The sequence below is a fragment of the Macrobrachium nipponense genome, chromosome 2 (genome assembly GCF_015104395.2).
Source record: "Macrobrachium nipponense isolate FS-2020 chromosome 2, ASM1510439v2, whole genome shotgun sequence".
Lineage (NCBI taxonomy): Eukaryota > Metazoa > Arthropoda > Malacostraca > Decapoda > Palaemonidae > Macrobrachium > Macrobrachium nipponense.
This window is the reverse complement of record NC_087201.1, coordinates 158,720,532-158,736,027: the sequence shown is the minus strand read 5'-3', so window position 1 is coordinate 158,736,027 and position 15,496 is coordinate 158,720,532. Positions and strand designations below refer to the sequence as shown.

Here is a 15,496-nt window from a genome sequence, read left to right as displayed (position 1 = left end):
TGTATATTTTCTAAATGAACCTTACCTCTCCATTATATAGCTTTTACTTCCATGCTTGCAGTAGTAAAAGCTATATGGAGAGGTAAGTATTTAAAAAATCTTAAGTATTTGTATTTTTTAGGAAGATAATTTAATTGATAAATCATATATTCAATTATATTTATGGTTTTACCTATGTTTTGTCACAGCTTATGTGTCTTTTGTGCGGTCATATGCATCTTACCCAAGGCAGCTTAGAGAAATGTTCAACTTCAAAGCACTGCATCTTGGCCATTATGCTAAAAGCATGGGATTGAGGGATACCCCTAGTGCTCTTGGAGCATCTGCTGCCTTCAAAGCCAAGCGAGAGATCAAAGAAAAGAGGGAAAAGAAAGAGAAGAAAATGTAAGTGTTAACATTATTTTAATGAATTAGATTGTTCTGTGGTACTCAATTCAGCATTTTAAAATATATAATGGTTTTGTATGTAAAAAGTAATATATATTCTACATTAGTAAATTTTCATTTTTTTATTACAGGAGAATACAAAGGATGAGACAACTTCCCGGCAAGATACCCAGGCATGCTGAAGTGTCTGAATTTGATAGTGGCCTTGACACCATCCCTAAAAAGGACAGAAAAAAATAATTACATGAAAATATTTTGTTTTTGCTGTAAATATGATCGTATTTATAGTTATGAGTTTTTCATAGAAAATTTTAAGATTTGTTGTAAATAATGTAGTTTTTAAATTATAATATAAGGCTTACCATGATGCATTTCAATGAATGATGACCTTTATCACAATTAATGTTGTTGCAAGAGATGTGGCTCTTACAAAAGACACCAGCATTCAGTTGAGTGTCATTACATTCATTCAGCTGTTTCCGTGTCAGCAAACAAGAATAACTATGAGATTATTTCTTTAAGTGAAATGTTACTTTAAGCTTATGAATTTCTATGAATTTTTAAAGATGAAAATTCTTGAAATGCTAAGTTTTTTCAATGATCTAGAGAATTACATATAAGATAACCAATTGCATGATGTCTGAAATGCACATCCTACTGATGGTGCAGGAGTTAAGTGACAACCCCTTCATCCAATTGGTATATAAAAAAAAAGGATTAGTAGACCTTATAAACTGATGCAGAGATTGGATAAGGGAAGAGAAGCCAGTTCCTTGCTGACAATGACTGCTAAAAAGAGTACTAATTGGTTGATGCAAGGGTACAAAGCCACAGCAGATGAAATCATGCGTTTGCAACATGATCACTTCCCCACAGGACGACCAGAAGTGTAGGGGATCCCACTCTGAATGCCTCCCAAGCACCTGTCAGAACCAGTGTGTGTTGGAAAGATGAGTCCTTTGGAAGACAGAAAGCAGCAGGGCATGAGCTTATGTCTGGAAACAGAAAAGGACACACATGACAGCCATCACACAACTCCAGCTCTTTGCCTACCAATCAACATCTCAAAGGATGTTTTTTGTTTGTATGGTGTTTTTACGTTGCGTGGAACCAGTGGTTATTCAGCAACGGGATCTATGGCTTTACGTGACTTCCTAACCACGTCAAGAGTGAACTTCTATCACCAGAGATACGCATCTCTGACCCCTCAGTGGAATGCCCGAGAACTAAACTCACAGCCACCAAGGTGGAAGGACAAGCATTGGGGAAGGCCCCATACCTTGTCATGGTTATGGATGGCCCAGCTGTCAGGGAAGGGACCAGGCTGAACATCCCATGAATTTTGCTGATGGCTTTTCGTGAACTTTTACAACTACTATTTACAGATTCGAGTTCCAGTGAGTCAAAGACCTGGTATTATAAGCATTTTTTATACTGACACAGTTGCACAACTTCCTCAATGCAAGAAATATAACTTCAATAACAAACAATCTTCCTCATGGCAGAACTGAGATTTTAGAATGGGAATAAAATTCTATTATTCTTGCAGTTAATTTGACAAGCTGTTACTCTGAATTAAGGTTAATGCTAATGCAAAGATTACACATACAATTATATCTTTTGAAGAACTCAACTTATCAGAAAATTTAAGAATTTGAGTATTGCTAGGCATTAATTCAATAAAAACAGACTTTCAATCTAGATAATTATGGGGTAACCAAGTACAAACTGAATGAATAAACTGAAACATCACTGTCCATTATGTGACCTTTCAGATAAGTAAATGTTAACATGCGTATCATTTATTTACTCTTGCAGTAACCAAGCACATAAATGAGGAAAGGAAAGTAAGTCACATTCACCATTACTGTTTTGTTGTATTTATATCAGCCTGATACATAATAAGGAACTGTTATGGTTAATGCTCATGTAATGACATACATGCCCCAGTTACGAAATGAGCAGATATTTCACAGAAATATGCTGCCATCTCTCCCTCTGTGTCTACATAGTGACGTAATAGAGGGTGAGGGTGTTATCGAGGATTTCCCTCAGCCAGTATCGTTCGGGGGACTTGGGCACGATTTTGGTGATTTTCTCCAGCTTGAGACTCAACACCACCTCTCCGTCAAGTTTCTCCAGCTCGTTCTCTAAGTCCCGGTGCTTGAAGATGGTGAAGATGCTCTGGTAGAGGCGGAAGAATGTCATTGACATCAGTTGGCCTCCGACGACTTTTTCGAACTCAGGGTTACCTGCAAGAGAAAAAAGGTGGTACTACAGTTTTAGGCATATGTGGAGTTGTTATGAAATTTCCAAGTCGTGGTCATCTCATGATTATGGAATTTAGCTTGGTAATTGAACTTTTTTTTCTCATCGATATTTGTAAGTATGTTTTCTTCCAGTAGTCGTGACTTGCTTGAAAACAGATCCAAGACATCAACAGGGAGGCATCCTAATAAAAACTCCTATTAAGCATAACCTATTCTCTACAAGGGTGCGTTGCCAGACCTGGCAGGGGAGAACTTCAGTCCCCTTGGGCACCACCAACCATTCTGCAATATTACCAGCATCTTGGTATTTACAAAACACTGGGAGTTACTGCTTACCTGAAGCTAATTTGACTTTGCCGACATGCAGAGCATAGTATGGAGTAAAATACCTCTCCATGCGAGTGAGTTCGGTGTGACTGCTGTAATAGAAAAGCGACATTATTGTAAGTAATATTACATGGAATAACCAGGTGTACTTTTAGTCCTAGTCATCTCCCTAAAGTTGAGCAATTATTGTATGAAGCAGGTCTTAAATTATTATTATAGCTTTATATGCTCCAGGAGATGAATAGTAAACAGCGAATTATTGAGTTAAAGAAATGGTTTTTAGTTAATTACACCTACGTATTTAAAAATGTATGGCATACATTTCTTTTATTGAAGAACTGCATCGTCTAACCTTAAATTTAACACAGTTTCACCGATTTGATCAGCTGACCATAGTCTCACCTGTCGAGGGAAATTGTCACTCTTCTTCTTACCTCTGACTCTGGGCAAAATTGTTTTTCAGTTCACTGTAGGTTCTTTCACCGAAGACATAAACTTGGTACATGACGTCTCCCACCTCGTACTCCGTGATGACATGCGTTCCATAATGGTCTAAGAATTGGTTGACGGATTCGGTAGACCCAATTCTTATGTCGCGCACGGCACTTTTGAAGTGGCTGCTCAAAGTCAAGTCACCTGAGGTAAGAATGAAATAAGTTTAGAGTTGTGAGGCTTAAGGTTACTTTCTTTAACGAAAAACGATAGTTATGAATGTTTTGATGTATAAATCTCAGAGCTATTAATACTGTCTTTATCAAAAAGTTTTCATATGTGAATAAAATGCAGGACAACCCAGTGTTCAAGAAAAGGAAACACATTTAGTTTTCATATACCTGCTAATGTCGCTCTTCGGGCCCTTCGGAAGAGGCGAACGAGCACAAAGGAATACTCGTTCGTAAGGAAGGTCGGATGAATACCCAAGTGATAGGCCTTCATTTTGTCTGAGAGTGAGCTTGTAAATGCCCGATTAGGTTCGGAGACACCCTCTATATAGAAATTATCGAAATAAGCGGTCATTAGATCCCTCTCATCGTCACAAAAGTCGATCAGGAAATGTTGGTCGTATCCACGACGCGTCTCTGGTGTCTGCGGACTTGGACGTCGATCATGAGTTGCCCAGTAAGAATTCTTCTGGAACACCTCAGCCGTTTGCTCTAAAAAGAGCCAACTGTTATCTCCTGGATGTGGAAATACCTGGGGGAGAATATTCGCTCTGAGAAGGAAAATGATAAAAGTAGGAGTGCCCTTCAACTGCCACGTGAATTTCACTATGTTGAAATGGAAATCTTTGTTTTCGATTTTTTTCCATCCTGGCCTTGTGGGCAGCGGTTCGAACAAGTTAGAATCTACACCAAGGAAAAAAAAAAGGAAGTTTTCATGTCTGGTCACATCTGGACAAGCGGTTCTGAAGATTTCTAAATGACCCCTCACGTCTGATCAAGCTTAAACCGCATTACCAATAGATGCATTTTGCCAAGTCTACACTATGTCTTTTTCCATCTGTCCATCCGCCTGTGGTGTTTGCACATGGTAACACTGCGTCCCGGGCTTTAGATAATATTCTATTTCGAAAAAAAATGATGTAATTCGCATATAGTAAATTATTAAAACACTTTTCAGTTGTAAATGTACACCCAGATATCCTTTTTATTCACCTAAAATTTACACATAGCGTAACCATTTAAAGCCCGGGACGCAGTGTTACCATGCGCAACCACCACAGGCAGGCGGATGGACTGATGGAAAAAAACAGAATCTAAAGCTCGTTCACTTAAGGTAGATTCGTGGATGAGCCCTATGCTTGCGAGACGTTTGTTTGGCGGCTGCTGATTGGCTGGTACTGGGAGGTAGGCAGCTCCCAGCCAATCAGCGGCCGCCAAACAAACGTCTCGTAGGCATAGAGCTCACCTAAGAATCTACCTTAACTGAACCAGCTATAGTTGAAATGGATTCAGCAGTGCTAGAAGAGGCATGGAATATGTAAAGTTTTATGTCAGACAGATCTGTATAGAAACGAGTAATCATTTATGCTAACATACATAGTTCACCATATTTTAGCTAAGGTCAGTTTTGTAATGTTCTTAAGCCAACATTATCATAATGCGCATAAATAATGTAGTCTTTACACCTATTTTAATAGATTAGTATCCCCAAAAATTCTGTATATGTCTGCTCACAAATGCCAGAGGAGCATTCACCAGTTTTTTTTAGATTAAATTTCATTTATGTTTTCTTGTTGCACTGATAGAAATACCCTATTTTCCGTTTTTCTGTGGCGATTTAAAAAAATCAGTACGCATTTATGTGATTAATTGGGCAATTGAAAGTGTTTTTCCCAAATAACTGGCTACAGTGAGCAATAGGAGGCAAAACTAGAAATGGTAAACAGTAGAAGGAAAATTAAGCGATAATGAGCAATAGGAGGTAAAATCAGCACTAAGAGGAAGAACTACCAACTGTGAGCAATAGGATGGACAACAAGCAATAGTAAGCAGTAGGAGGAAAAACTAGCAACAGTGAGCAATAGGACTAAAAACTAACAAAAATGAGCAATAGGTCCCAGTGCTTGCCCTAAATTCTATATAATCAATCCAATTCAACTATATATACCAGATGAATTCCAAAGTATACCACGATCACGAAAAACTTTATCCCAATTTGACAATAAATCTACTTCATTGCCAAGAAGCAAAGAAAAACAACAGCGCATCTATTAAGAGACATACAAAAATATGCTAGTTATTATTATTATTTTTTTTTTTTATGTGACAGTATGCAGGAGAGACGCCGCATCGCCTGTTCAACGTAGCAACTAGGACGGGGGATTTCCATAGCAAGCGAGAGACCAGGAATTACACAATGCAACCGGATCTCTGAAGAAGGGTCTGTTTTGTATCGTCTCGCCCGAAGGGAGAACATACGCCTAGATAGCGTTGACCTCTTGCCAGTAATGATCTCTCAGCGTCGCGAGAGCATTTTAAATGCTTAAACATTTCGTACTGGCAGAATCCAAAGCAGTTTAATACAAGGCCGAGCGTCTTTAATTTTCAATACGGATTTATGGAAAGAAGCAAGGAATACAAAACAAAGCCAGAGAATGTACTAACTTGGTAATGGAACTTGAGGTACTTCTAAAGATGGCGTCTTCGCTTATCAAAATGGCAAAGGATTTCGATCATATATAACAACCATACATTAAGAGATGGAGGATTGATGTTTTGGATTCGAATATCGTCCTTTATTAAAAAAACGGTAAATAACTGTAACTCAACTCTTAAAAAAGAAACAATTCAATCAGGTTTTAATGACTTAAAAGGAATTCTAGTACTAGACTAAAGGAATTCATCTTAAGTACTAGACTCTCTCTCTCTCTCTCTCTCTCTCTCTCTCTCTCTCTCTCTCTCTCTCTCTCTCTCTCTCTCTCTCTATTAATCTTAGGGCTAGAATATACTTTCTCTCTCTTTGTTAATTCTAGAATTAGACTAAAATTCTCTCTCTCTCTCTCTTCAAGCAAATCTAGTATTATTGCCACCTCTGAAAAAAAAATCATTGGTCTACCTTGATAGACAAAGTCAAGAAACCGTATCTAGGGAGGAGGTTGAGGGATCTACCAACGTGCAGATACTCGTCTGACGAGGAAGACGTCAGCTCAGTCTCGTCGTCAGCGCCTCCAGCTTCCCTGACCTGGGCCTTCTTTCCCTCGACGCACAGGACACACACGGCTAGGACTAGGGCCGTCCACGACATCGCTGTCCCGCCCCCACCTGATGCCATAACTGTGTCACACCTGTTGGGAGGAGATAATAATAATAATAGTAATATATAGAATCATGTACTGCTAAAAAAAAAATTGACATAGGCCTATTTTCAGAAATGGCATATCGGTGGCAGAGTGAGTGGCCATATATTCCGTATGAATCCTGGGAAGACTAAATTAAAGAGTAGGAATTTTGAAAATTAAAATCGTCCTTTTTTAATCAGTCAAGTGGAGAGAGAGAGAGAGAGAGAACCCAGTTTGACAAATATTTGTAAATAACTTTCAGAATGTTATTCTCACTAGGCTAAAGTAAACCAGATTTCTCTTAGTAAATTCCAAAACACTTTCTCTCGTCAGACATATTGTACTCATGTTGAAACAATGACGAAGCTTGCTGTCACCTGGAAACCAAACTGTTAGCTTATTTTCTCTGTAACACTCACACACTCATATATATAGATATATATATATATAGATATATATATCATATATAGATATTAGAAGACACACACACACCCACACACACATCTGTTTCATTTACAAATCTCATTTGCACTTCTTGACATCAGGTCGAACGTGATTAGATACAAGTTCTCAGACCACCTTTTTAGGTACGAAATTCTGAATTCAAACTTATGATTATAACGATTTGAAAGGAATTTCTGATGCGTCTGTTTATACACTCTTGGTTATTTCCATTGGTGTTCGCATACTGTTTACAATTCAATTAATTTAAGCATTTATAATCATCAATATACGTCTCCCTGTGTTAGAGTTGCTTATTGATGTTACTTGTAGACTTATGTTAATGCGGTAATATAATCATTTAGTAGTCATTATAGCATATCAATTTCATCCTATTTCAAACGAAATAATAACCATAATAATTATCATTAACATTGATATGAAGCTGTCATCAATCCTATGCCATCGTATCATCTTGTTGCTATACCTTCGTCTCCAATATTATCTAGTATATTTGTAAATGGCATCACAGTTCATTGACCTGTTCCTTCTTTCTTTCTTTCCCTTTTTCAGACAATGGCGTCGTGATGATCTGATGACTCACGAGTTGAATGAAGAGCAGAATACTAATGCGAGCCGTCCCCAGAGACTGACTGCTAAGTGGGTGGTCGGCAGAGGCCTTTAAAGATGGCGCTCTTCGTTCCTCACGGGAGAGAACATGAGCTTCTGTCACCTGGAATCCTTCGGGCACCGACACCCAAGACTTGTATCAACAACAGATATAAGAGGCCCTTGTTGGCTGGCCGAATTTGAGACGGAATAGGAGGAGGACCGGGTGCCAGAGACGACCAGAAGGTGAAGGGCATCTGGCTTCATTCGTTTTAACGAGAATGATGCTCAATACGGACGGGTGGGTGGGGATCATTTTGTTAAGCAACATTAACTTTATCGTTCTTTACTTTTTGCCATTCTATATTTGTTTTATAACCGGTTCTGGATATTAAGAAAATAATTGAATCCTGAGGCATTTTTATGCATCAAAGGAAAAAAAAAGCTTTGAAATTAATATGGGTTACCAAGTAACTTACTCCATGGGAGAAGGTAGCGCAGCATAATAGTTTGCAGTTTTGTAAATTCGTTTTTAAATAAAAAAAAAGCACTGCAGTGTGATCTAGATAAAAACCTTATTAACTCCCGTACAACTTCAATATAATTTCAATTGGGAATACGCACAATTCCCATTACATTAAGAGAGGATACTTTAAATAGTTCAAAAGGCTCGCATGTTTTGACTATGAATCCATTTTTCTTGAAAGGCGTGAAGCAGGCAGAGGGAGGTATAGTAATTTTCATTGCAGAATTTATCATTTCCATACGAAATTGGGATTCCTGCAATAAATCCAACAGGGTCAATAATAACTGGCGATGTAGTCTAGTACTACGTAGTTTGGTGTACTGCCACCAGGGTGGCGCTGCAGAGTCTTGTATACAGTCCTTGACTCCTTGAGTCCTTGTACTTGTAGCCATCTTCGAACACCGGATAGCAAGGTAGTTAAATGGCCTACTTTGTCCTGCTATTTTTTTGCATTATGTGTCTTCAGTGATAAGTTGTGCAGCTTATATAGGAACATGAATTCTCCAGGAGGAAATGGAAGAACATCTCACAGGTGAGTAAAGCACACTGAAATGTACTTAACCATAATTTTGTGTTTATCGGATATTATAGTACCAGTGTCTAGTAAGTAGCAGATACCTTTCTCTGTTTACATCTTCTATTTTCAGGATATTATTGTGGCACATAAGTGTGATGGCGATTTTAATGCTAAAATCAAATATTAATCTTTTATATTCCACATACTATAAAGTGGAAACGATCTCAGTTATTAAAAAGGCTTAGGAGGGGGGTAGGCTATCGTTTACTGGTTGTGTCAACAAATCCCGCCTTGTAAACATGTTACCGTGAGAGTATTTCAGGACGAAGCAGCTTTACGTATTCAATTCACAGTGAAAAATAGTTGTATTTTTCATGTGTGTAACAAATCGTGGTTTAACCTATGTTGTCATCAATCGTTAGATTGATATTAACGGGAAAATGAAGGTTTGGTAGCCTAGGCTAGACCCATACCATCAAACAAATCGTTTGGTAGGATACTATATCATTTAAACCATATTCTAACCACAACTTAATATCATATATATAAAATAATTTCTTTATGGCACAAGTTATTAAATCATGCCGAGGAAGAAAATTGCCCATAGAAATAGGAACAATAAGGAAAAGAAGCTTAGCCAGGTAAGTGCTAGGCTTATGTCCATTGATTCCGCAGGTATTTTTTATTGTTTATCCCAGCAAGTCAAAATTAACTTCTTATGGAAAATTAACTTCTTATGGAATTCTTTATTTGACAATTTTCTCCAAGAATCGTTCCAAAGCCTTAAATTAGAAAGAAAGGACAACTTTTCGTTTACAAGACGCTTTCGAATATTTGAGATAGGCTAATATACGGATCAGAGTGCAAAATTCAGTACTTTTAAGTATACAGTAGACCCCAGAACAATAATATTTCGCAATGTATTGTACGGTAGTGATTGATTTACATGTAATAGAAATATATTCTTATGATGATTAAACGAAAGAGGATAAAATAAGGGTATGCGTTGCGCGAGTTTCAATATGCCCGTCGAGGTCAGACGGTGGGCAGGGAGTGAGATCGTTACTCAATGTTTTATTGATGAACAAATCTATGATAAATATAAACTGGACATTCTAGATTCTAGAGCAACTTGCCAAGGACAATTGATTTTTTTTCACACAAAATGTTTATGACAATTTTTTTAGTTGTTTTGATTAAGTTTCTTATCGTCTCTAAATGCTTCGGTCTTGCGCAGACACAATAACCACATTATTTTTCACAACTGTTTTAACGTCTTTTCTGTGTTTTAACGACAAAATAGTCCTGGGCCCGATTTTTACAATCACACATTCTTCAATCAAATGGTAACTCATATTAAGGGCGCAAATAAGCACTGGTGGCATCTTTTTTTTTTTTAGGTATCCTGTCAATAGGCTGCTTTTAATTCAAGCCACAAGTAGGAGTTGCTCCAGGACAGGATCAGGTCGTCCGTTGATCGCTAACCTCCGTCAGGGCTGAGTAGTCCGCGCCCTCCAAAGGGTCACTTTTCCTCAGAAGTAAGATTCCTGTCTCCCAGAGGTTTACATTCAAGGGAATTTTCGTATCATTCGGACAACTTTTTTTTTTTTTTTTTTTTTTTAGATAAGTATACGATGCACTAATGATCACTGTTGTTCTTAAGGTCCAGAGGTCTTAAGTAGGCATATTAATCCCCACTATTTAGGGCAAGGCGAGCTCTGGCATAAGGTAGCTCATATGAACTAACCAATTAGGTGACGCCATCCACTTTGCGCTTGGCTTATGTTCAGTGCATACCGGTAAGAGCACCCGTTTTTACCCGCCAAATCTTGTTGTCCTGTCCTCCAGACGCTGTTAACACTTAGGAACAAAAGACACTTCGCTGGCGGAGTTAATGTATAATAATGATAATTATAATGAAGAAGAATCAACAACGCGCAGAAGTTCATTGGGTTCTAGACTTATGTGAAAAAAAAAAATGACTTGAAAAAGTGATAAAGCAATGCCATTTTTTCCACAATAAATAGACAAACCTTCAGCCACATGGCAAGCATTAGTTTAAGTGTCCAAAAATATTCAGAGGCTTTTGAGATAGCTCAGTTCAGTGCAAAGTTGTAGGCTCACCAGACCAAGCAAACTTATTAGACTGACTTGACGCGTGAAGGCGACTTGCCTAATCAACTGTCACTTTTGATTTCTTCATTAAAAAAGATAGGACTAAGAAGAGTTGATTTGAGTTAGATATCCAATCAGAATGTTATTCGCGATGGATATTACCTTCGCGTTTCTTATAATTAACTCCAAAACAGGGTCAGCCTAGATGAGATTTCATTAATTTTATTTTGTAATAAGATTTTTTTTTTTTTTTTTTTTTTTTGTTTAAAGAATTATCTTCTGTAATTAATAAATTTTTTAAACAAGATTCCATCACAAGATTTACTAGTCGTTACGCTTAAAAGTCTCGTGACACAATTTGGTATATTAGGAGGGAAAAAAAGTAAATGAAGATAATGGGAAAAAATGATGCAGAAATTGGAGCGCACGCGCAATTTGCAAAAACACTTGGAAAGTTGCAAGACGCAAAGGGCAATTGTGAAGCGAATTGGAAAAATCATTAGAATAAATATACGTGTTAATCTTTAGTGCCTTGTGGTGTTGCTGCTGCTGTTGTGTGTGTGTGTGTGTGTGTGAGAGAGAGAGAGAGAGCGCATTCTTTTTCGCAAGGTTTTTCTCGTTTTGCGCTAAAATACTTGCTCTATGAAAGGTGAACCTACTGTTTAGACTAGTTTATGTTATAACATTCGACCTTTGGAGGGGAAAATGAGACAATATCATCACCTTGTTGCAACATCGGACAAGTTTGCGCTGACTAAGGCTGGGTGACGTAAGTCTAATTTCGAATATCGAATAGTTTTTTTTTTTTTTTAACTTTTATTCCACAAAAGCTGTATAGTGTTGATTTGAGGTTTTTGTTACATTTTCAACGCTGTAGTTTAGAAGGGAAAGAAATGTTTTTTAATTATTATTCAGAATAGAAAATAGGAGCTTAGGAGTTATCTGTGGTACTACGGTAACCTTGGTAACAAAGATGCCTCTTGCTCTAGGTCGACACACATTTAACAAAATTAAATTGACGTTAAATATTATTTAGAAATATGTAATATTATTACCTTGGAATTTAGTATGCGAAGTATTCGAGTTCATATCTGATTTTGCTGGAACTTACAGAAAGAAATTTATACCAGGCTCACAGTAGGTCATTAGTCTGTGGGTCAATGCCATATAAACTCCCTAATAGTAAGATTGTATGGTGATCGCTATTTCATTGGGGAAAAGTGTTCTATTCACTGGCACGAAGATTTGTATAAGAAAAATTGTACATCTATATTATGATATGATGCTGTGCTGTTTGACCTTCACGAGGCAGCTAAGAAAGCTAGGCTTAATAAATAAATCTGTCTGAAGAAATGAATGTAAAAATAATCAAAGAACTATGCGATTACCCAGAACCAACGGAGAGGTCGAGGTCACGTCTAAACAGAGCACCAGTGCCACTTAACGATAAACTAGCAACAGCTTTTGCAATGCACCTAAATGCGACCGTAATACAGAGTAGCTTTCACTCTTACACGAGACTAATCTCCAGCGCACACTGGATTGCGTGAAACTGTAGTTGCAGTGACCTGTGCGTAAACTGTTTAAATGATGGAGTTTTTGATTGCCACTGATCTTCAAGCTGGAATTAGTAACACAATTACCGGGAAAGCATAAAGTATTATTTTGTTTTTGATGGCTCCTCTGCGCTAGAGAGAGAGAGAGAGAGAGAGAGAGAGAGAGAGAGAGAGAGAGAGAGAGAGAGAGAGAGAAATTTTTACATGCATAGCAACAACGGATTCTCTTCTTGCGAGGACAAAATGTTCTTAAGACTGCTAACTCGCCGACGATACTTTTGCCCTCTTTGTTACTGCTAGACCCAAGTGATAAGTTAACTGTCATCTGATTATACCGTATTGCACTTAACTAAAAAATAATTCGCTCGTTGTCCGATAAAAAAAAACTGTGTTTAGCCTATTTTACCGACAGTTTCTTATCTAATAAATGTTTATAGATCATAATAAAAGGTAATATTGCTTTGAATGAAGATGTAAGATAGAGGTAAGTGGCGAAAGGCGCATGAAGTTAGGAAGAAATGATAGTGCCCATCCCTTTGCGACCTATGACAGTTACTGAAGCATTGTAACTGTGCATGATTAAAATATCATATTGCAAAGGTAGCGTAGGGCATTCTTTATGATGCCTTATCTGTCCTAGAAGCGCAAGAGTAGCTTACTCACAACGATTCATCCTAAGCTTTGGTGGGGTGGGAGCAGAGCGTAGGCCGAATATCTGACAACACGTATCTTTGATACGTTTTCTTCTTCTTCTTCTTCTTCTTCTTCTTCTTCTTCTTCTTCTTCTTCTTCTTCCCAGCTTTAACCCTTTTTATATGGGGTCGCCGTTGTGAATGAGTCGTCTCCATCTACTTCTGTACTGTGCCTCGTTCTCATTTATATCTTTCTATAACATATCTTCCCCTACACAATCACGCCATCTCTATCTTGGTCTTCCCTTCTTCCTTCTACCCAGCACTTACATTGCCATCGCATGTCTTCCAACATGATGTTCCTCTCTTCGTTTTATAACTGATTAATCAGCCAGGAAGAATTGAGCAGTGCCCCGCAAGATTTCCGTATACTTAATTCTACATTTTGTTCGTTAAGTAACAGGTTTTTCTCTGTTATATCATGTTTATCGCAGTGTAAAGAAGAGCTGATTCAACGGCCAAATTGTATTCTTGCAAACGCGCCTAAGCTCAGTGGCCTAGGCTTACGATCTCAAGTCACTACTACTGCATCTTGCAAACCAGGCAACGAAAAGGACAGAATTTGGGTGTGGTGGATGATGTTGTCGAAAGAGAGGCACGATTAGCAGGTAGTTTCATGCTACCAAACTTACCCATTTATCAAAGTCGTTCATGTATGCATCGTTGTCAATGTAGTGGAGCTTCACACATACGCCGATGCATTTACAAACTGTTTTCATGAATTCTAGTTGTCATAGTGATGCAATAATGATAAAATTGCTCTAATGTGTATATATACTACAAATAGATACGCTAATTTCACTTATTTCCCCGGTTCTGTGTAAGTCTTACACCCAGTTTGGAGAGTAAACACATACCAATTGTCAACACTGCATGTATGTCTTAACATGCTTGCATTCAATTGGGCGCATAGCTGCTGGTGAAGGTAGGTCTTATTATATTGGCATTATTATTATTCAGGAGATGAACCTTATTCATATGGAACAAGCCCACCAAAGGGGCCCCTGACGTGAAATTCAAGCTTCCAAAGAATATGGTGCTCATTAAAAAGAAGTAACGGGAGGTAAATGGAAACGCAGAGAGAAGAGAGCGCTTAGTAAAAAGAAAAAAAAAATAATAGATAGAAATGTAAGTAAATTTTTTTTTTAAATGAGAGGATAATTGCATTTGTGTAATTCAATTGCATCTTCATATAGAGTAAATTGCAAATTATAGTGTATGAGAGTCTATACGATGAACGTAGACAATACGATTATATTTTGAAAAAATGCATTATTGGGGCCATCCAGCGCATTTATACCAAAGGCCGCACCGTATAATCCCATTTCGTCAGTGACCACAAACAGATCTTAGAGTCATGTGAAGTAACAGATGAGAAAAAAAAAGTTTTGAAATAACTTATTGGGGGCTTACGGGTATATAAATCCAGAAATATATGTAACTGTAAGTTTCATTTTTGCTGTCGTACCACAAGCAAGACAAGACATACAGCAGTGCTAAAATACTGGAATATAAATAATACCTGAGATAAAGTAATAAAGTAAATGACGCTTCAGGAAAATGCAACAGTAATATAGGGGTTTCCCTGCGGTGATTTCCTTCAAAAGAGGTCTCGTAAGAAAATGACTGAAATTGCAGAGCAAAGATGACGTATAGGTCATAGGTCGCGGGATGAATGGCGGTAGCCGTTTTTATTTTCGTTACGTACACGTTAACTTTGGTGGCACTTTCGTATCTACGATTACCAAATGGATGCTGCCGCAACTCGTCACAATTTGCCCTGACCTCACAAACGGAAAGGGCTGCATTCTTCTTTTTTCGGTGTCTTGACATCCCACTCTGACCTCACCTGAGGCTTTTGTTTTTAGTTATCTCATGTTGATCAAGATCTTACCTCCACTTCACGCACGCGACTCTGATCTTTCGAAGTATAAACAGGAATAATGTAAGCGGTAAGAGCGGCGGTACTTTTGAGTGTAATTGAATTATCATTTTTTATTATTTTTCTTTTCTATCGCAGTTATTGCCTTCGCCAACGACCGTACCCAAGACTGTTCTTGTGTATGTGAACATGTTTGATCGACAAAACTCTCGGTAACTGATTACCGGAGTTCGAAAGTACTGTATGATGAAGTTCCTATCTGGGCTTCATTTTTAATGGTGAAAGTTCAATGTCACTGTCAGGGTCTCGATGAACACACCAGGGACTCGTAATTGGTCAGAATTAATTGTGATGGAAAAATAACTCTCTTTCAAAATCGGTCAGTCCCAGACT

At 37.9% G+C, this 15,496-nt stretch overlaps 3 protein-coding genes across 8 annotated transcripts in view; 2 read left to right on the top strand and 1 right to left on the bottom strand.

The window, feature by feature from the left end:
- Nucleotides 1-749, top strand: part of LOC135221067 (probable ATP-dependent RNA helicase DDX31) — a 93,320-nt gene extending 92,571 nt beyond the window's left edge. Inside the window, exons 14-15 of the mRNA XM_064258830.1 lie at nucleotides 189-384; nucleotides 519-749. Of these exons, the coding sequence (XP_064114900.1) occupies nucleotides 189-384; nucleotides 519-627 (305 nt within the window). The 3' untranslated portion in view covers nucleotides 628-749. The remainder of the gene's footprint in view (nucleotides 1-188; nucleotides 385-518) is intronic.
- Nucleotides 750-2,244: 1,495 nt separating this feature from the next.
- The window catches only part of LOC135221071 (torso-like protein), a 68,095-nt gene continuing 54,843 nt past the window's right edge, over nucleotides 2,245-15,496 (bottom strand). For all 4 annotated transcript variants that reach the window (XM_064258839.1, XM_064258840.1, XM_064258837.1 and 1 more), the window contains 5 exons: nucleotides 6,543-6,771; nucleotides 3,818-4,178; nucleotides 3,419-3,620; nucleotides 2,994-3,076; nucleotides 2,245-2,639 (listed from right to left, as the gene is read on the bottom strand). In XM_064258839.1, coding sequence (XP_064114909.1) covers nucleotides 2,392-2,639; nucleotides 2,994-3,076; nucleotides 3,419-3,620; nucleotides 3,818-4,178; nucleotides 6,543-6,758 — 1,110 coding nt within the window. In that variant the 5' untranslated portion in view covers nucleotides 6,759-6,771 and the 3' untranslated portion in view covers nucleotides 2,245-2,391. The remainder of the gene's footprint in view (nucleotides 2,640-2,993; nucleotides 3,077-3,418; nucleotides 3,621-3,817; nucleotides 4,179-6,542; nucleotides 6,772-15,496) is intronic.
- LOC135221070 (uncharacterized) overlaps nucleotides 7,376-15,496 on the top strand; it is an 82,248-nt gene continuing 74,127 nt past the window's right edge. The window contains exon 1 of one of the 3 annotated variants that reach the window (XM_064258834.1): nucleotides 7,376-8,873. In XM_064258834.1, the coding sequence (XP_064114904.1) occupies nucleotides 8,855-8,873 (19 nt within the window). In that variant the 5' untranslated portion in view covers nucleotides 7,376-8,854. The remainder of the gene's footprint in view (nucleotides 8,874-15,496) is intronic. The other 2 variants (XM_064258836.1, XM_064258835.1) reach the window with 2 other exon arrangements.